The sequence below is a fragment of the Nesoenas mayeri genome (assembly GCF_963082525.1).
Source record: "Nesoenas mayeri genome assembly, chromosome: 29".
Lineage (NCBI taxonomy): Eukaryota > Metazoa > Chordata > Aves > Columbiformes > Columbidae > Nesoenas > Nesoenas mayeri.
In genome coordinates, this window is record NC_137561.1 from 894,721 (window position 1) to 916,622 (window position 21,902).

Here is a 21,902-nt window from a genome sequence, read left to right on the forward strand (position 1 = left end):
CCAGAATGGCTGAGCCCTGACCCCTGGGACCTGGTAGATTTTTCTCCAATGTTTTTCAACACTTTTCCTGTGGTCAGTGTGAGTGTTTTGTGTTTTGCAGGTGGTATTTATGTCAAGTGCTGTTGCTTTAACTGCAAGGCTCTGGTTTTCTGTGGAGTTGGAAATGCCCGTGAATTCCTCACAACTCATCCAGCTTCTTCCATATACCTGGCAATGGTCACCATTCACCTCAGTGTCCCAGTCCCAAACTTGCTTGAATCCTCTATTTGGATCCATACCCATCACTCCAGGAGGTTCATGGATCCACCAGGTTCATAGATGATTCCTGAGGACCATCCAAGTGTGGGCAGTGTCAGAGGGGAGCAGAGCAGGGTCAGCTCATGGGCCATGACTGAGCACAGCCACCCCAGCAGCAGCCGTTCCCCATCTCCCAGGCACAGCCATGCCCATAGCATGCAAATGGCACTGCCAGACATGATTAGCCCAAGAGAGGCCTTTCTGCCTTCCGTATTCCCAGGAAAATCTTCCTCCTGTTCCTCCTCCACCTGCAGACATCAACTGCTTTCCATTGCTGGGCTCAGACATGGCTGGAAGGGTTCACTGAAGCCATCAGCCATCTCATTGCTTCTCCCTGACATGCCCTGACCCTCTCCCACACCTACAATGGCCAATCACGGCTGCTCAGGCCTCCCGCTCTTCAGAAGAGGCCTCGAGCTTCTTGGTTCTTCCTGGTGCTTATTATAAACTTTCTCGCTCTCTCCAGAGTTCATGGTTACATGTCTTGTCCATAACAGCCCCTTTATGCCCATGTCTCACTAAATGGTTGTGTTTGTATGATCATTTGTGCAGAAAGGGCAGTCACAGGACAGCACCCAATATGTCAAAACTGATGCCGAGTGAAATGCCGTAAAGCCCCGATGAGTTCCCCTGTGTCTGTGTCTCTCCTGGAAGGAGTCTGTCTCGAGAAGGGGATCCAGCTCCTGCCACTCTCTGCAGAGGCACATGAGCAGTGTCCATCACCTGGGGACACAAAGGGTGACGTTTGCCAGACCACCCGTCATCTGAACCACTTAGATGTGTGCTTGTGGATGGGGTATGGAGCCTTATAGTGCAAATACCTATTTAATTGTCATTGCCAGATTGGCTACCACTGATGCAGTGTACTACTTTATAGATATTTACATATAAGCATATAAAACTGACATTCTTAGACAAATTACACAAACACTTGAAGGATTATTCATGCCTTTTAACATGATTATCCACAGAAGGCCACCAGCTTTGCATCTCAGGAAATGGGATCCAGAGTCCAAGGGCAGGATGGTTTGGGCTCTGTGCTGGGATCTGGAAACTGAAACGTGCTCCCATCTCCCAGCCCCCTGCCCTCCTCAGTGAGGGTGTGAGACATTCTGCCAGCCAGGGCTGAACTCACAGCCGTGATCAGTATCTTATGTCCAACTGCAGCCAATGGTGTCCTGCCACCTCAGGATTGGAGCTTCCATTGCTGGAGGTGTTTTAAAGACGTGGAGATGTGGCGCTGCTGAGATGTCACCTGCATTTCCAGTCTGTGCAGTCCCAACAGTGCCGCAGAGTCTGGAGTTCTGAGCTCCCTCATCTGCCCTGTGTGACACGTGTAAAATGGAACTACCCCAGTCCAATGGCTGGTTTTGATTCTCTTCACAGCCTGAAGCACCACATGGGTCAGGAGACAAGCCACGATACCCAACCAGGACTCACATACCCTTCACGTAGATTTTAGGTGTTCCCTGGCATCTCAGCAGACATGTCACGGTGATATCTGGGTGCAAGGAGCTGGTCAAGTGCCTCGTCTCCATTTCTATAATGATGGATTTGTGTCTGGCTGCTGTGCAGACTCTGTGCATGGGTGCTGACACCTCTTGAACAACCTGCTCTGAAAGGGTTAACAACACAGGCTGTTCTTTCTGGAGAGGCATTAGGATAGCAAAAAATAAGATCTTGGCTCCGGGCAAAAGAATGGAAAAGATGTGGTCAGAACTGTTTGGGGGCACGTGTAAAGCAGCCCTGCACCTCATGTGAATTACTTCTGTGGTCTGGGAGAACCTGAGAGTTCTCCCTAAATTAACAACGTGAAGGGGAAGGAAGGACAGTAACATTCAGGCTCCAAGGGACCTCAGGAGACATCCTGACCAACCTCCTACTCACAGCAGGGTCAGATCACATTACTCAGGGCTTTATCCAAACACATCTTGGGCACTTTCTGGGACAGAGTGAGTGCGCACTCCTGGGAAACAGCTTCCAGTGCTGGACTGTCCTCAGGACTGGAAAGTTTCTCCCTTTCTACAGCACCTTTCCAAGCCCAACCAGCCAGATGGCTTTTACCCATCTACTTGCACACTGACATAGACCAGAATTTACTACCTTGGGCACAAGATTTTTGTGGGGGATGATGCTGAATGCCTTGCTGACCTCCAGGTAACAGACCATCACTGGTAACAGACCACCAATGTTCTCCCCAGGTCCACAACCCTGTCCTTTCCTCACAGAAAGCAAAGAGGATGGACAGGCACAACCTGTCCTGGGCAACCCCCGTCACCTTCTCTCCCAGACACCAGAAATGGGGTCCCAGTGGCCATGCTCTGGGGCACAGCCCTTAGTTCCCCTGCTCACCCATGGGCCATTTTGAAAAGTGCACACACTGTGTGAGAGCTGCCAGTGGTCAGGGAGTCCCCCCATTCTCCATGAGCTTTCACAGATGGTGGAGAGTGGCCTCACTGTGACATAGTCCTGCTGTCCCAGCTCCTGGGATGCTGTCCCTGCTGTCCCATAGACTGGAAAGGATTGTGTTAGTACCAGTGACCCTGACTTGAGCCCCATCCACTGTTGGTTATTCTGTCTCCAGTCACAGAGGCCTGGAACACATGACTGGTGAAGAGGAAGGACAAGAGGACACAGGGATTCTCACCTCTTTCTCTTATTAAATTCATCAGTAGCTACAAAGTGTCTTTGTTTCTCCTTTAACTGCTCCTGCAGTAGTAACAGCTCATTATGGGCCCTTGAATTGCCTTCCAGGTCTGGACTGAGTTCTGATCTGGACTGTTGCTGTGCTTGGAGGCTGCTGTCCTTGAGACCAGATGAACTCACTCCTGCCACCCTGCCTGGCAGTTCATTCCATCCGTGTCACAGCTCTGTCTGCAGCACTGACAGCTCCAGCTCCCCAGTCAGGTCCCTGGCTGAGGACATGGCCTCACATCTGGGCTGAGCCACCCCAGCTGTGGCACCAGCCCAGCTCTGACCTGCACGAGAAACCTGGTACCAAGTGTCCAAGAGCCCATGTGTGCAAAGGCTTTGAATCAGAGCACAGACATGACATGGCCAGAGACTGATGAATGTCTCTCTAGACCTAGGAGTATAAAACCAGAATAAAATGCCTAAAGTCATTCAACTGAAGATGTTCCTTCCCTAAGTTAGAGAAATTAAATCCTTTTCTGTAACATTGTTGGTGTCCTGTCTAATGATGGGACAAGAAAGATGATTGTCATACCAATTTATTTTTTAAAATGAAAAATACATTGCTGGAAAGAAGTGTCCCTGAAGAGGAGAAAGAATCAAAATCACTGATTACTTCAACTTCAAAGTTGTGCCCCTGGAGCCCCAGGGACACCTGGAGGAGCCCAGAGGGGACAGAGAAAGGGACACCATGGGCTGCTCCTGTGCTGCTGAGCTGGGCTGGGCTCCTGGGACACAGGGAGCTCATGGCAGCGGCAGCGCTGCAGAGAGACAGCTCTGCCCAGGAGCAGCTCCTCTGCACACGCAGCAGGGCTGAGGGCTCTGCCTGCAGCACCGAGGGCACAGGACACAGGCACAGAGAGGGGAAAAGCAATGAGCTGAGGGCTCATTGAGAGACAAATCTTCACAGTTCTAACAAGGTAAGTCTCTGGCTGTAGGACAATGCAGCTGTATTTTCTGGAGGGATCTAAAGATGATACATCCCACAATTTACAGGATCTGTCAGGGGTCTCTCACTGTATTTCTCAAGTAGAGGACGAGAACATGGTCCAGAGCAGCTCTTCCCTGCTGCACTGTCAGAGGGACAGGGAATGACGACAATTTCTGCTAAACATGAGTGCAGGGGGAGCACCCAGGGGTGCCCAGGGCTGTCCTGCAGAGCAGGGTCCCTGCACCCCAGGGCTGTGCCGGGCAGGGACTCTGCCGCCTGCCAGGGTCAGCGCTCAGCCTGCCCGGGAGATCCCATGGCAGCAGCTGTGGGGGGAAGGAGTGACCCCTGGCAGGGCAGGCAGGGAGCTTGTGGGCTTGAAGGGGGCTGTGTGGGTCAGGGCTGCTCAGAGCTCCAGATCCCCCCACAGACATGGCAGTGGGTCCTTCTGAACAACAACATTGATACATCAACATTTACCAGGGAAGGAGTCTGTGCTTTCAGTTTTCCACTCTTGCTCGTCTGGGTGTGCAGTGGGAGATGGGGATTTATTTCTGTCTTTGGAGAAGACACTGAGACCCCAGTTCTCGTTAGGACGTGTCTGAGCTGCTCCTGAGCCCCTGCACACACAGAGCTGCCCCTGGGCACTGCCAGGAGGTGTGAGCAGGACAGAGCTCAGCACACAGCGCGTGGGACGGGGTCTGTGACACTGACAGGGAGCAGACCCAGGGACAGAGACACAGCTGCAGGCAGCACAGACATGGGCAGGAGGAAGGAGCTCCTAATATATATGCCAGGGACTGAATTGAGGAACCCCCCTGCAATCCCCTGCAGTGCAGACACATTTCCCAGTGCAACTCCTGGTCTCCTTTCCTCCCCAGCAGACCCTCTGCCCCAAAGCCATGGGCTCCAGGTCACGAGTCTCCACCTCAGCAGCTGGACCTCCAGGTGAAGGGTTCCTGGAATGTGGTACACGAAAAAGGTGCTACAAGTACTTGCTCTCCAGTGTCATTATGTGAGTGGCAGCAGCACAGACGGGTAAGGAGAAGGTTCCACAGCATGCCCGTCTGCCTTTCTGTCCTTGCTTTATTTTCTGGTAGCACTGCAGTGTCCTTCACTGTTTCTCCACCTATCCCTGGTGCTTGTGCTGTCTGGGGTTGGGGTGGGAGTAACGATCAGTTTTTGTTCTGACACCAACACAGGGGGTCTTGACCCAGAGGTGTGTTCATGGAAAATAGATGCCTAAGCTGCATTTTAAGCTGTGATGAACTGTTATTCAAACTTAGTAGAAAGAGAGAATGAGCTGAAACATCCCTCCATCAGGAAGGGGGTTTTCCATGAGAAACAGCATGTTTATTTTCCCCAGAGAATTCTCCCCTAACTTTTCACTGTCCTTTCCTCCTATGACAGGTCCTCATGCCCACAGGCAGCAAATGTCCAACAGCAGCTCCATCACCCAGTTCCTCCTCCTGCCATTCACAGACACACGGGAGCTGCAGCTCTTGCACTTCTGGCTCTTCCTGGGCATCTACCTGGCTGCCCTCCTGGGCAACGGCCTCATCATCACCACCATAGCCTGGGACCAGCACCTCCACACCCCCATGTACTTCTTCCTGCTCAACCTCGCCCTCCTCGACCTGGGCTCCATCTCCACCATTCTCCCCAAGTCCATGGCCAACTCTCTGTGGGATTCCAGGGGCATCTCATACTTGGGATGTGCGACACAGCTCTTTTTGTTTCTCTTCTTGATCACAGCGGAGTATTGTCTCCTCATAGTCATGTCCTATGACCGCTACATTGCCATCTGCAAACCCCTGCACTACGGGACCCTCCTGGGCAGCAGAGCTTGTGTCCACATGGCAGCAGCTGCCTGGGCCACTGGGTTTCTCAATGCTCTGCTGCACACGGCCAATACATTTTCACTGCCCCTGTGCAAGCGCAATGCCCTGGGCCAGTTCTTCTGTGAAATCCCCCACATCCTCAAGCTCTCCTGCTCACACTCCTATCTCAGGGAACTTGGGCTTATTGTAGTCAGTGTCTGTTTAGGATTTGGCTGTTTTGTGTTCATTGTGGTGTCCTATGTGCAGATCTTGAGGGCCGTGCTGAGGATCCCCTCTGAGCAGGGACGGCACAAAGCCTTTTCCACCTGCCTCCCTCACCTGGCCGTGCTCTCCCTGTTCCTCAGCACCGCCATGTTTGCCTACCTGAAGCCCCCCTCCATCTCCTCCCCATGGCTGGACTTGGTGGTGTCTGTTCTGTACTCGGTGATGCCTCCAGCAGTGAACCCCCTCATCTACAGCATGAGGAACCAGGAGCTCAAGGATGCCCTGTGGAAACTGATGACTGTTTGCTTTCCAAAAGCAGTCATGAGCTGACCTCTTTCTTCTGCATGTTACTTCTAATATAACTCATAAACAGCTCAGCCTGAATTTTGTAATTTTTTTTTGTTTCCTTTGGTTTTCGCTTTTCTTGGTTTTATTAATGCTGTCCACAAGCAAAATCATTTATCATCTTATGTCTGTGTCCATATCTACCTGTCTTATGTGTCCCATAATCTTTGTGTAAATGCAGAGCTGAACTCCCTGTGTGTTTAAATGAAATGAAGGACCCTGCACTGCCTTGTTTGCCCAGAATCCTCTCTCTGGGATCTCTGGGGCTGCTGGAGCCATGGCTGTGTGCTGAGGGGGAGTGAGCAGGAGCCACCCTGAGCTGGGTCTTCCTCCCACCCTGACCAGCAGGAGCCTGTGGACTCACCCCATGGCCCAGGGCACCACAGCCCACTTGCTCTGCAGAGCAGCACCGCCAGGTCGCAGCTGTATGGAGCGTGGGAAGGGGGGCAGGAACAGCTGGGCAGGTCAGCATAGCTCAGCTCTCTTGGGAAAGGGCTCTGTGGGGAGACGGGATGTTCCAGGAGAAGAGTGGGGCACTGTATGTGTACAGGAAAGACATGTAAAGAGAAACCCTTTGCTGCAGATGTCAGCTTGGGGCAGGTGGCCCTGGCACTGTGGCCACAGGACCTTCCTGAGGATCCCCTAGGCCAAATGCCTCATGCTGTCCTGGGGAGCCAGTCTGGACCTGGCTCTGTCAGCTGCCTGTGCTGGAGACCCACTCAGCTTGCCGGCTGGATGGACATTCTCACTGTCCTTCATTCTCACTGGTCCCCACTGCTGTGGGACCAGTTCCAGTTCCAGTGTGGCTGCTCTGTCGGGCTGGGCTGGGGAGAGGGCAGCGGGTGGCACAATTCAGGAGGGGGTGGGAGGGCTGAACTGGCAAATGCCCCAGAGAAGAAAATACCAGTGAAGGGCTGAAGTGTGTGAGTGTGCAGGGCTGGCACACAGCAGGGTCCTCTCCCAGCCAGGCCTCCTGGGAGAGCCCTGAAGCACCAGCAGAGCAGGGGCTGCTGTGTGCCCATGTTCATGGGACAACCTGGGGAAACTGACCCAGCACAGTCACCACAGACCAGCCCCTCAAAACCACCATTTCCAGCACTGGCCCTTCACCCCAGCTGAGAGAGGTTGTTCATCCCTCAACACAAGGACACTGAATGAGTAGGTCAGAAGTCAATGTTTCCACTGTATGGATAGGATATGGGTATGGACATCATGGACATGAAATGAGATGAACTCGACTAAGTACAAACCCCATCAGCTATTCTTGCATGTTCTATGAAGCCCTGAATACAGCACTAGGATGTGCTGCCTTGAACTGAGGTCCCTATGTCCATTCCTCATGATGTGGGACATGAGGATGGCCATGCCTAAGGATCTGGACATGCTGGACCATGGGGCTGAGGCCTATCGTCTGAGGCTTAACAAAGCCAAGTGCTGGGTCCTGCACTTGGGTCACAACAACCCCAGGCAGCACTAGAGGCTCAGGGAGGAGTGGCTGTAAAGCTGCCTGGTGGAAAGGGACGTGCGAGTGTTGATCAATAGCTGGCTGAATATGAGCCAGAATGTTTCCAGGTGGCCAAAAAGGCCACCAGCATCCTGGCTTGTATCAGGAATGGTGTGGCCAGCAGGACTAGAGAAGTGACTGTGCCACTGTGCTCGGCACTGGTGAGGCCACACCTTGAATCCTGTGTTCAGTTTTGGGCCCCTCATCTCAAGAAGGACATTGAGGTAGTAGAGAGAGTGCAGAGCAGGCGACAAAGCTGCTGAGTGTCCAGAGCGCAAGTGTGATGAGGAGCGGTTGAGGGAGCTGGGGCTGTTCAGCCTGGAGAACAGGAGATTGAGTGGAGACCTTCTCACTGTCCACAACTGCCTGACAGGAGGTTGCAATTTTGCGAGTCTTGGTGTCCTCTCCCAAGTAGCAAGTGATAGGACAAGTGAAATTGGCTGCAATTTGCACCAGGGGAGGTTTAGATTGGATATTAGGAAAAAAGTATTTCCCAGAAAGGGTTGTCAGGCATTGGAACAGGCTGCCCAGGGCAGTGGGCGAGTCAGCACCCTAGAGGGCTTTAACGGAGCTTAGACGAGGTTCTCAGGGACATGGTTTAGTGCGAGAGCTGGGCTGCAGTTGGACTCAATGATCCCAAGGCTCTGTTCCAATCAGAGTATTCTATGATTCTATGATTCTGTCTCATTCGAGAGTCCACAGAGCCAACTCAGTTATGGACACCTGGCACAACCCTGACGTTTGTGTGTGTGACTCTGGGAACAAACCCCACTGACCCAGTGAGATTCACCTCAGTTGCCCTGTGATTCTGGATTGTGTTTTCAAAATGACAGTGCAATCAAGGAGGTCCTGGCATCTGTCAAACCCATCTTCAAGAAAGGCAGGAAGGAGAATGGGGAGAATCTCAGGCTGCTCAGCGTGTCTCTGTCCCTGGGAAGGTGATGGGACAAGTCCTCCTGCAGCCATCTGCAGGCACTTGGAGGACAAGAAAGAGACTTGTGAACCAAAATGGGCAGGGGAAAGACAGGCATGTTGTGTGTATGAAATTGTGTCAGGCCTTGGACATGGTCTCTTGTTGTGTCCTTATAGCCCGATTGATGCTATTTGGGCTGAAGAAGTGGATGCTTGGTGGGAAGTTCACTGAAACATCAAGCCCAAATATCATCTGCGATGCAGTGTCCTCTGTGCAGTTAGTGTGTCATCCCCCAGTGACCAGCACTTGGGCCAAAACTGCTGAAGGTCTTTATTCTCCCTTCTGTGCTGTGATGGAGATGATGCAAAGCTGAGCAAAGACCTTGAAGAACCTCACCTGGTCACCCTACTTAGGGAAGGAGACTGAAGTAAGATGTTCAGGGCTGTCTTCAAACCTGACTGACTCTGTGATTCAACGAATCTTTCCCCTGGACATGTTTTTGAATACAGAATATAATAAGAATATAATAATATAATAAGTCCAAGGCAGAAGCAAACACCAAAGTACCTTGAAGCTTTAATGGGCCCCACTGAGGGCTGTTACTGACAAAGCCTCCCAGGGACTCGTTAGAGCAGATAATTGGAGGCAGTGATTGCATCAGGCAAAGGCAAAGTGCAGCAGCTCTGATGCTGAGAAAGCCCTTGGTTTGTCTGATGAAGGACAATGGCCAAGCCTTGAGCCCCTGCCCCTGGAAGGGAGATCCTGTCCCTCACGTGTGGCTCAGGGCTCTTCCTGGGGCTGTGGGGAGTGCGATGCCCAGTGCAGGACAATGGTGTGACACTCCCTGGGGGTGCAAGGAGGCAATGGGTGCCATGGCGATGACAACCATGTGTCTCCTCTTAGACCTCTTTGTCAGGGACATCAGCCATAGCCAAGGGGACAAAGACCGTGGCTCTTTCAGGGACGTCCAGCCTTGCCAGTGCCCTTGGCCATGTCCACCACAGGCTGTTCCACACGGTGCTGCCCCTGCCCCTCTTTCCCTGCAGGCTGCAGACACCCATCTCGCTTCCCACCTGCTCTCACCCAGCATTTCTGCACCTTCACTGCTGTGTCTGCACCCTCACCGGCTGCTCTTTGGAACACAAACCATGGGCTGATCCAGCTCCCTCTGGGTCACCTCTTGCCCCACAGCACTGTCCTTCCAGTGACATTTCTTACTCCTGATATCCATTCTCCACTTCCTCATCTGCACTTGGTGGCTTTGCTTTTTTTTCTCTGCTGCTTTTTCCCACTACTTTGGAAGCTTTACCACCTCAGAAACTGCCCATCAAGCAGAGCTCCAACCTGTTATTCTTCTAGTCATCTTGCACTTGACCAGAGAGAAGTCACCTCACCATGATCTCCTAAATCCCATGAGTGCCACTGGCCTTTCAGCTTCTCTGACAGACACGACCATGTCCCTGCTGCTGTCCCGTCATGTTCTCAGGTGGGATGGATGTGACAACCTGTCTCCAAGGCCTCTTCCTGGGTAGGATCTGTCAGACTTAGGCTGAGGTTCTTTCCCAGCCATGTCCCTGCTGCTGGGCTGTCACCTCTAGAGACAGAACTGGCCTCACTGTCCCCTTCACAGCCACAGGATTCTGACTGGATTGTGAGTGTCTGAGACACAACTGTACTCATAATACCATAACTATCCATCACCTTTTTTATGGCCCAGGACCCAATCAGATAAAGGTATACTTGTTTTATCAAATTTATCAAATATATTCCCTACTAGAGATTTGAGTTGAAAAACACTCTTCAGAGGAACTGCTGTATTTTTATTGACAACATTTAGAACTCCTTTTCTGTTTTTTATTCTTTTCATTCTTTTTCTGCCTATTCTGCCTTCAAAATCCTCTCCAAGGGAAAGATTCATTGAATCGCAGAATAACTTCAGGTTTGAAGAGAGCCCTTGTCCCACTTGTGTCACTGTCCTGCTCCAGGCAGGGTGAACCAGGCGAGGTTGTCCATGGGTTCCTCACAACTATGCATCATCCACAGAGAAGCAGAAAGTGCACTCGTCACAGCATACAGAGGGAGAATAAAGACGTTTAACAGTGTTGGTCCAAGCGCTGGTCACTGAGGGATGCTACTAGTAACTGGCTGCACAGAGGGCTTTGTACCGCTGATGACATCTGGCTTGATTATCCAGCCAACTTCCCACCCAGCTGCCGATTCTCCAGTCCAGAGATCACTGATCTGACTACTAGGACGCCAAGGAACACCATGTCTGTGACCCTGCAAAATTCCAGGTTGACCAACTGTTATTTCTCCTTCATGCTTTTCATGCAGATGGGTTCGATATCTGCCTTTTCCAAAGACCTTGGAAACCCTCTTACCACTTTGTCTCACTTTTGCGGGCACAAACCAGAATCACAGGTGAGGGTGACAGAGCAGACAGGAGCACTTGCAATGACCCTGTCCCAGCAGCTGAGATGAATCTCACTGGGACACTGAGGTTTGTTCCTGGAGTCACACACAGAAATGCCAGGGTTCCATCAGGCATCCATATCTGAGTTGGTCTCAGGACTCCTGCACCCAGGGATGCTCAGAGACAGTCTGTCCCTTTAACACACAGAGGCAGGAGTCTCAGTGTCCCTCTGGCCTCCTGGTGCCACTCCAAAGAGGTGGGAGACACCTCAGCTATGGTGTGTCACCTGCTCTGCACTCATCTGAGATGTCCCACATCATGAGGAATGGACACGGGGAGCTCAGTTGAGGAAGCACAACCCAGTGCTGCATTCAGGCAGTTTCCCATGGGGTGTTACTTTCAACAGGAAGTGACCTCAGGACCTTGTGTGTGCCACAGTTCTTCATGGAACCCCAAGGAACAGTTGATGGTGTTTGTGCACGCTCATGTTCAAGTCACCTCACATCCATGATGTGCGTGCTCACATCTCATCTGTACAAAGCAAACATGGACTGCTGAACTATTCATTGAGTGTCCATCCACAGAGGGAAGAACAACCTCTGTGGGTGAGAGGCCAGTGCTGGAAATGGTGGTTGTGAGGGGCCAGTCCATGGTGATTGACCTGGGGCTCCTTCCACGGGGTGTCCAGTGCACAGGGGCACAGCCCAGCCCTGCTCTGCTGGTCCTGCAGGTCTCTGGCAGGAGCCTGGCTGTGAGAGGACACTGCTGTGTGCCAGCCCTGCACACACACACTGTTCAGCTGCACACTGATGTTTCATCTGTGGGACACTATCGTAAACATTTGCTTGAAGATATAAACCATCATATATTGCTCTGAGGAGGTCACCTTTCTCTGTGGAAAGGCTGTTGTGAGCCCAGCTTTGTGACACAAGTGCCCATTGCCTGTCCCTGCCTGCGCCCACAGCACTGACACACAGCAGGACGGTGACCAAGCTGCCAGAGCACTCAGGCCTTGCACCAACACCAGGGATGAGAAGGAGAGTGTGGAGTGGAACCAGAACAGCTCTGGAAGAACAAGCGCTGCTGCTCCCTGGCAGGGCTGCCACGATGGACTGTTTTACCTTCCTCCCATGAACAGGAACTGTCCCTGCAGCTCTAAAAGGGGCTTGCAGGAAGGGTATAGTGAAAATCAAGTCTCTACAGGACAATTTATTTTGTTTAAATACAGAAAGATCATGGCTCCTCATTGACACAACCAGTGGTTATAAAAGAAAAGCAGACAGTGATTTAGAAAGGGCATGACAATATTATCACGATTTAAAAAATGCCAATAACAACAGAAAATAGAGATGAGAGGCTGGATCTGTAACTAGATACCTTAAAACTGCCATGTAGAAGCAGATGGACAGTTTATTTTTTCCGAACACACTGAGATATGAGTTTCCACAGGGCATCCTCGAGCTCCTGGTTCCTCATGCTGTAGATGAGGGGATTCACTGCTGGAGGAACCACCGAGTACAGAACAGACACCACCAGGTGCAGGGATGGAGAAGAGATGGAGGAAGGCTTCAGATGGGCAAACAAGGCAGTGCTGAGGAACAGGGAGACCACGGCCAGGTGAGGGAGGCAGGTGGAAAAGGCTTTGTGCCGTCCCTGCTCAGAGGGGATCCTCAGCACGGCCCTCAAGATCTGCACATAGGACACAACAATGAACACAAAACAGCCAAAAGTTAAACAGGCACTGACTACAAGAAGCCCAAGTTCCCTGAGGTAGGAGTGTGAGCAGGAGAGCTTGAGGATGTGGGGGATTTCACAGAAGAACTGGCCCAGGGCATTGCCCTTGCACAGGGGCAGTGAAAACGTATTGGCCGTGTGCAGCAGAGCATTGAGAAACCCAGTGGCCCAGGCAGCTGCTGCCATGTGGACACAAGCTCTGCTGCCCAGGAGGGTCCCGTAGTGCAGGGGTTTGCAGATGGCAACGTAGCGGTCGTAGGACATGATGGTAAGGAGACAATACTCTGCTGTAGCACAGAAAAACAAAAGAAAGACCTGGGTAGCACATCCTGAGTATGAGATGGCCCTGGTGTCCCAGACGGAATTGGCCATGGACTTGGGGAGAATGGTGGAGATGGTGCCCAGGTCAAGGAGGGCGAGGTTGAGCAGGAAGAAGTACATGGGGCTGTGGAGATGCTGGTCCCAGGCTATGGTGGTGATGATGAGGCCGTTGCCCAGGAGGGCAGCCAGGTAGATGCCCAGGAAGAGCCAGAAGTGCAAGAGCTGCAGCTCCCGTGTGTCTGTGAACGGCAGGAGGAGGAACTGGTTAATGGAGCTGCTGTTGGACATTTGCTTTTCCTGAGCACGGGGCGCTGTCATGAGAAAAAAAAAAAAAAAAAGACAGTGAGAATCCAGGGCAGAGTTCTCTGACAAAAATCAAACCAACTCCCATAGACCCTCTCCTGTCACACACAGACACCTTTTTGTTTTTCTAGGACAAAATTCTTCAGCACTGTGCTTGGAGCTCTGTTGAGTGCTGGAAAATGTGCAACCAAGAGCAGGGGCTCTGCCCATGGGCTGTCGATAAGTCAGCCCAGCTCGGCAGAAGTGGGGCCACAGGAACAGTGGGGACTGTCCTGGTTCTGCTAACACAGAAGGGCTGTCAGCACTTGCTTTCCCGGTGATAACGAACAAGAGATGGTGAAGGCAATTTAAGAGTTCGAGATATTTTTACATCTACCCCATATTCACTGCAGCTGCTCTCAGCCCCTGTGCTCTGCAGAGGAACTGGAGCTCTGGCTGCACAGGAGCTGCTTCATGCCTTGGAGCCCCCGGCCCTGAGGGCAGAGGCTTTGCTGGGTGGGACAGGAGGCCAGGGGGCTGCTCACAGGAGGGATCTGACCTGCAGGGGGTCACAGGAACTCTTCTCTGATCTCCCTCCCATAACAATTCCGGGTTCAGTTTCCTCTCATTTCTGATCATTTCCCTGCTGCCTGGAGATTCTCCCCTGGGAGGTGTTTCCCTGTCCATGTCTGTTCCCTGTCAGTGCTCACAGACCATCCCACCCTCTGTGCCCTCCCCCTGGCCCTACAGATCCTGCCTGTTCACAGACACTGCCTGGGGGCATCTTCCTGTTTGCAGGCTGGAAAACAGGACAGGTCAGACTAAGGCTGACGGATCCAGCCAAGGTGATGCAGGTGCTGTGCACAGGCAGAGGGGTGGGGAAGGGGTGTCATGAGCCTTCTGGCAGATGTACTGATCACTCAGAGTTGCAGTTTAGGAGTCTCAGTGACTTGTTTCAGCATGAGAGCTCATTTTGATTTTATCCTTTCCTGCACCCCCCACCCCTTGGGAGAGGAAACTAAAAAGACAGGCTCAGGAAAGCTCCTTATCTGTTTGATAATCCTTGCATTGATCTTCTCCTTGAGGCATCCCCTTGGAAAAATGCTAGGGGTGATCTGGATGTGTGAGCAGCACTGACCCACACAACACCCTCTCCACAGCAGAAGCACCTTTCCTGCACAATAGGGTTTGCTCCTTCCCCCCACATATTCTCCCCTCAGTGTTGCTGGGATCTCCCGGGCAGGCTGAGCACTGATCCTGGCAGGCGGCAGAGTCCCTGCCCGGCACAGCCCTGGGGTGCAGGGACCCTGCTCTGCAGGACAGCCCTGGGCACCCCTGCCTGCACATTGACCTTTACACCCCACAGCCACCCTGGGGAGAACGCAGCATTCACGTCTTGTCACTGACAGTGCAGAAGGCAATCCCTGCTCTGCAGCACATCCTCCCATCTGATCAGAGAACCTCTGAGAGCTGTACTTACATCTCTCGCAGGCTCTGCAGTGTGACAGCTTTCTGAGATATTACGAAGATTTCAACATGCAATGTCCTGCAGCCACAGGCTTCATATCTGAGATGATTTCATTTCCAGTGACCTCTCAGCATCCTCCCACCCCACATTGCCTTTAATCTCTCTGTGTCTGGCTCCTGTGCCCTTGGTGCTGCAGGTAGAGCCCTCAGCCCTGCTGCGTGTGCAGAGGAGCTGCTCCTGGGCAGAGCTGTCTCTCTGCAGCGCTGCCGCTGCCATGAGCTCCCTGTGTCCCAGGAGCCCAGCCCAGCTCAGCAACACAGGAGCAGCCTAAGGCGCTTTAATGACCGCTCTGGTGGGTTTGGTGCTGAGTCCATGGACCTCAGACCCTGGAGGAAAGTGATGAAACCTCTCAAGCAGTCAGATGCAAACTCCAAAGTTTTTTGTAATGTTAATGGGTCCACTGAGGAACACTATGAGGAGCTGACCCCAGGGTCAGGTATAGAAAAAAATTGGAGACAGTGATGAAAGTTCAGGAAAAGCACAGTAAAGGTGGCTCTGATGCTGAGTAAACCTGGATGTATTTCAATAACCAAAGGGCCCAGTCCTGACCCCCAGCCCTGGAAAGGCAGATCCTGTCCCTCCCACGTTGCCCAGGGCCCTTCCTGGGACAGTGTGATGTGGGACTGTGCAAGGCCAAGGGCAGGACTATGGTCCCACATCTCACAGGTTCCTGGCTGGGGACAAGGAGGGTGTTGGAGCCCATTGACAACATTTTTCTGACACAGGTGACTGAGGAGTCAGTGGGGTGAGGTGCCCTGTGGGACTTCACACTTACAAACCAGAAAGAGTTGGTCAGGATGGAACAGTCAGGGATGGGAAAGTGGAGCTGAGGCTCCTGGGAGATGAGAACAAGGCCAAGAGCAGGATTTCAGGAGAGCAGGATTTGGCCTGCTGAGGGACCTGCTTGGGTCCTATGGGATATGACCTTGGTGTCTGCAGAGCTTTTCTCTCCCATCTCCTCCCTCCTCTCTCCCACCTGCTGTTGTGCAGCGTTTTTTACCCTTTCTCAAATACAATATCCCAGAGGTGCTGCCAGCATCACTGAGTGGCTCAGATTGGGCAAGGAGTGGGTCCATCCTGGAGCAGCTGAAATCGGCTCTGTCTGACATTGGTCAAACTCCTGTTGTATTGTCAGAGAGGTGACAACTGTAGCACACCCACACTCACCCCCAGTCCCAAGACTGTCCTGTAAGCCCAGTACAGGGTGACAACATGTTGACTGTTACAAACTACTTGATCATGGAGAAGAAATGAAAAAGATCTTCTGTCAGTAACCTGAGGAAGTCTCCAGTGAATGAGTACGTTCCTATGGGGAAATGTAATTGCCCTGACATTCACTGGCCAGGCAAAGCTGGAGGTACCAACATTCCAGAGGATCTTGGGACAACTGCTTAACATGTCTGACTGTTTGGCCAACAAGGCTGATGCTCACCTGGATCTGGAACTGGAAAAAAATGGAACCCTGGTGAGGGATGTGATCATCAGTGTCCACCTTGTTTGTTGTGACCAGGACACAGTAGGGTTCCAGGTACCAGAAGGGAGGGAGGAAGGCCAGCAGCAGAGCACAGGCTGGTGGAATCCAGAGGGGAAGACTCTGACATACTGGAAGGTGGCAGCCAATAAGACAGTGAAATGAAAGTAGATCTGAAGGGTGAAGGAGCTCAGGAAATATTATAATCCTTACAGGACAGACTGCTCCAAGTACAAGAACGATCTCTCCAAGTACCCATGAACAGAAGCATTTATCTCATGAGGCTGCTCCTCTGCACTGATGGAGCTGCAGGGCACAAAGGCAGCACACAGGAGGTGGGAGCAGGGGAAGCTGCAAAGGAGGAGTTTAGAAACATTGTCCATGGATGTGGGGATGATGACAAAGCTTTCCTGCATTGATACATGCAGTGGAGGCTGAAGGCAGCAAGATGATCTGACGTAGCTTCAGTTGCAGTGAAAGAATAGACAGGGTGAATGTGGGCCTGGTGCTGAACTTTTTTAGAGTAGAATCAGACAGGACTGAGATACCTCATGGCTTCTTTGCCTCCATCTTCACCAGCAAGGTCTCCTGGGACTTGGTTCCTGAAGGCAGGAGTCTGGAGAACACCCAGCAGTGGATGGGGCTCAAGTCAGGGGTGACCTGAACAAACTCAGACACCGTTACAGAACAGGAGATGGGTCACTTGACCAGCTCCCTGAACGCAAGTATCACTGTGCTGTGGCACCTGAGATTGCCAGGGACACCCACCTCTTGGTCCACAGGAGTGTGACTCCTCTTGAGGTGTCCTGACCTGTCTCCTCACTCACATGGGGATTTAGGTACCCACTTTTCTGACATCTTCAGTCTCTACTAGGAGACATTCCACATCAATATGAACTGGAGGCTGCTGATGCCACCTGTTCTGGAAAGGCAGGGAAGGGCGAGCAGGGAAGGAAATAGAAGAAATTTGGCTTTATTGATATTTATGATGGAAATGGTTTCTGCCTATTCCTAAAATCATACACACCAGACTTGAGGCTTTTAGGAAAATGATGCACAGAGCCTTGGCTTGTAAGAGCATTTTGTATGTCAATGAGCCCTCTGCTGCTGTGATCCTGAATTGCAGCTACTGAAAGAATGAACAAACCTCTAATGAAGTGAAAGGCAGAAGCAAATCCCAAGTTTCTGAGGGTGTTTGGACCCCATGAAGGGCCATCACTGACACAGCTGTGAAGGAAACAACCAGTGCAGGTCCCTGTCCCTGGAGGCTGGTGAAGGAAAGACTTGCAGACACTGGTTCCAGGTGGTGAGGGCCATGTGGAGGTGGCTCTGATGCCATGACAGCCCTTGATGCTTGTTCATCACCAGAATGGCTGAGCCCTGACCCCTGGGACCTGGGAGATCTTTCTGAACTGTTTTTCAAGGCTTATCCTGTGGTCAGTGAGAGTGTTTCGTGTTTTGGGGGTTGGTGTTTATGTCAAGTGCTGTTGCTTTAACTGCAAGGCTCTGGTTTTCTGTGGAGTTGGAAATGCCTGTGAGCTCCTCACAACTCATCCAGCTTTTTTCATACACCTGGCAATGGTCACCACTCACCTCAATGTCCCACTCCAAAACTTGCTCGAATCCCCTATTTGGATCCACACCCATCACTCCATGAGATTCATGGATCCACCAGGCTCATGGATGATTCCTGAGGACCATCCAAGTGTGGGCAGTGTAAGAGAGGAGCAGAGCAGGGTCAGCTCATGGGCCATGACTGAGCACAGCCACCCCAGCAGCAGCCGTTCCCCATCTCCCAGGCACAGCCATGCCCACAGCATGCAAATGGCACTGCCATACATGATTAGCGCAAGAGAGGCCTTTCTTCCTTCCATATTCCCAGGAAAATCTTCCTCTGTTCCTCCTCTACCTGCAGACATCAACTGCTTTCCATTGCTGGGCTCAGACATGGCTGGAAGGGTTCACTGAAGCCATCAGCCATCTCATTGCTTCTCCCTGACATGACCCTCCCCCACACCTACAATGGCCAATCACGGCTGCTCAGGCCTCCCGCTCTTCAGAAGAGGCCTCGAGCTTCTTGGTTCTTCCTGGTGCTTATTATGAACTTCCTCGCTCTCTCCAGAGTTCACGGTTACATTTCTTGTCCATAACAGCCCTTTATGACCATGTCTCACTAAATGGTTGTGTTTGTATGATCATTTGTGCAGAAAGGGCAGTCACAGGACAGCACCCAATATGTCAAAACTGATGCCGAGTGAAATGCCGTAAAGCCCCGATGAGTTCCCCTGTGTCTGTGTCTCTCCTGGAAGGAGTCTGTCCCGAGAAGGGGATCCAGCTCCTGCCACTCTCTGCAGAGGCACATGAGCAGTGTCCATCATCTGGGGACACAAAGGGTGACGTTTGCCAGACCACCCGTCATCTGAACCACTTACATGTGTGCTTGTGGATGGGGTATGGAGCCTTATGGTGCAAATACCTATTTAATTGTCATTGCCAGAGGGGCTACCACAGATGCACAATACAATTTTACAGATATTTAAATATAAGCATATAAAATTGACATTCCTAGACAAATTACACAAACACTTGAAGGATTATTGATGCCTTTTAACATGATTATCTCAGGAAATGGGGTCCTGAATCCAAGGGCAGGATGGTTTGGGCTCTGTGCTGGGATCTGGAAACTGAAACGTGCTCCCATCTCCCAGCCCCCTGCCCTCCTCAGTGAGGGTGTGAGACATTCTGCCAGCCAGGGCTGAACTCACAGCCATGACCAGTATCTTATGTCCAACTGCAGCCAATGGTGTCCTGCCAGCTCAGGATTGGAGCTTCCATTACTGGAGGTGTTTAAAAGATGTGGAGATGTGGCGCTATGGTACATGGCTTAGTGGTGGATTGGGCAGTGTTTGATTTACGGTTGGACTCCATGTTCTTAAGGGTCTTTTCCAGCCTCAATGATTCCATGATTCTCTGATTCTATGATATGGGTTGAAACCATTTCAGTTCCATCACCTCCAGCTTCCCTCAGAGGCGGCTGTTGTGTGGCACAACTGTCCTGGCTCTCCAGGCAGGTTGGGCACTGGGTTGGTGTCTGCATTGGCAGTTTTCCCCTTCCTGGGGTAAAAGGCTGTTGAGCAGAGACAGTTGCAGAGATTTGGGTCACAGGGGTTTGCAGCAATCCTGTCAAACTCTGAGCAGGATGAGCTTTGGAGCCCAGGAAAAATGGAGATGCTCTGAAGAATGTTTGTCAACAGTGGTGCTGTCACTAGTAACAGTAACAGGGAACTTCTCATTCTCACTGATGATCATGATGATTTAAATCTCTTTAATTTCAGTCCTAACAGTCATTCTTGCTTTTCCAAGCATCTCCTACACCTCAGCAGTTGTGTCTTGAAAGAATTCTTAGAACAATGCTTTTTCTCTCACTTCTTTTTTGTTTTAATCATTTAAAACCTCTTGGACAGAATTACCCCTAAACTGTGCTTCTTTCATTATTTTTCTGCCTTTTAATTATTTCTTATGTGTTGTGATGTGGAGTTTGCATAGGAGAATAGTTTCTTTTTGAGACAAAGAAGGCCAAGGAACAGATCCCAGGTCAGTGCAAAGGCCCAAAGGAAGCCAGAATCTTTATGTGTGTGCACTGACACACACTGTCACCTGCATTTCCAGTCTCTGCAGTCCCAACAGTGCCGCAGAGTCTGGAGTTCTGAGCTCCCTCATCTGCCCTGTGTTACACGTGTAAAATGGAACTACCCCAGTCCAATGGCTGGTTTTGATTCTCTTCAGAGCCTGAAGCACCACATGGGTCAGGAGACAAGCCAGGATACCCAACCAGGATTCACATACGCTTCACGTAGATTTTAGGTGTTCCCTGGCATCTCAGGAGACATGTCACGCTGATATCTGGGTGCAAGGAGCTGGTCAAGAGCCTCGTCTCCATTTCTGTAACGGTGACTTTGCTGCCTGGCTGATGTGCAGACACTGTACATGGATGCTGACACCTCTTCAGTAACCTGTTCTAAAAGATGGGAATGAACTGAGCGAAAAAGAAGAACCTGGGTGGGGTCAAATGAAAAGGGATGCAATAAATGTGTGTCAGGGCTGTTTAGGGGCACTTGTAAAGCAGCCCTGCACCTCATGTGAATTATTCCTGTGCTCAGGGAGCACCTGAGAGCTGTTCCTAAATTGAAAACATAAAGGAGAAGGAAGGATAGCATCATTCAGGCTGGATGGGACCTCAGGAGGTGTCTTGACCAACCTCCTGCTCACAGCAGGGTCAGACCAGATTGCTCAGGGCTTTATCCAAACACATCTTGGTCACTTTCTGGGACGAGTGAGTGCGCACTCCTGGGAAACAGCTTCCAGTGCTGTACTGTCCTCAGGACTGGAAAGTTTCTCCCTTTCTACAGCACCTTTCCAAGCCCAACCATCCAGATTGTTTTTACCCATCTACTTACACACTGACACAGACCAGAATTTATTGTCTTGGGCACAAGAATGTTGTGGGGGATGATGCTGAATGCCTTGCTGACTTCCAGGTAACGGGCCTTCGTTGTTCTCCCCACAATGTTTGCTGTAACATTCCTGGTGTTCTTGCTAATGATGGGAAAAGATGATTCTCATACCGATTCATTTTTTAGAATGAAAAATACAATGCTGGAAAGAAGTGTCTCTGAAGAGGAGAGAGAATCAACATCACTGATTACTTCAGCTTCAAAGTTGTGCCCCTGGAGCCCCAGGGACACCTGGAGGAGCCCAGAGGGGACAGAGCAAGGGACATCATGGGCTGCTCCTGTGCTGCTGAGCTGGGCTGGGCTCCTGGGACACAGGGAGCTCATGGCAGCGGCAGCGCTGCAGAGAGACAGCTCTGCCCAGGAGCAGCTCCTCTGCACACGCAGCAGGGCTGAGGGCTCTGCCTGCAGCACCGAGGGCACAGGACACAGGCACAGAGAGGGGAAAGGCAATGTAGGAGGTTGGTTGCTGAGGGCTCATTGAGAGACAAATCTTCACAGTTCTAACACGGTAAGTCCCTGGCTGTAGGACAATGCAGCTGCATTTCCTGGAGGGATCTCCTGAAGATGATACATCCCACAATTTACAGGAGCTGTCAGGTCTCTCTCAAAGTATTTCTCATGTAAAGGACAAGAACTTGGTCCAGACCAGCGCTTCCCTGCTGCACTGTCAGAGGGACAGGGCATGATGGCAGCTTCTGCTGAGGGTGATTGCAGGGTGAGCACCCAGGGGTGCCCAGGGCTGTCCTGCAGAGCAGGGTCCCTGCACCCCAGGGCTGTGCCGGGCAGGGACTCTGCGGCCTGCCAGGGTCAGCTCTCAGCCTGCCTGGGAGATCCCAACAACAAGGAGGGGAGAAACTGTGGGGACGGAGTGACCCCCAGCAGGGAAGGGTCCTTCTGCTGCTTCTGTACAGGCATT

The 21,902-nt window shown here is 51.6% G+C and overlaps 2 protein-coding genes across 2 annotated transcripts; one reads left to right on the top strand and one right to left on the bottom strand.

The window, feature by feature from the left end:
- Nucleotides 1–5,349: 5,349 nt before the first annotated feature.
- On the top strand, nucleotides 5,350–6,291 carry LOC308050690 (olfactory receptor 14A16-like; the record flags this gene model as incomplete). The annotated part of the gene is made up of 1 exon (XM_080360841.1): nucleotides 5,350–6,291. One exon carries the CDS (start codon nucleotides 5,350–5,352, stop codon nucleotides 6,289–6,291), a length of 942 nt encoding a protein of 313 aa, XP_080216967.1.
- A 6,255-nt stretch (nucleotides 6,292–12,546) lies between these two features.
- Nucleotides 12,547–13,584, bottom strand: LOC308050692 (olfactory receptor 14A16-like; the record flags this gene model as incomplete). The annotated part of the gene is made up of 1 exon (XM_080360843.1): nucleotides 12,547–13,584. The coding sequence occupies exon 1, from the start codon at nucleotides 13,507–13,509 to the stop codon at nucleotides 12,547–12,549; it is 963 nt and encodes a 320-aa protein (XP_080216969.1). The 5' UTR covers nucleotides 13,510–13,584.
- Between the last annotated feature and the right edge of the window lie 8,318 nt (nucleotides 13,585–21,902).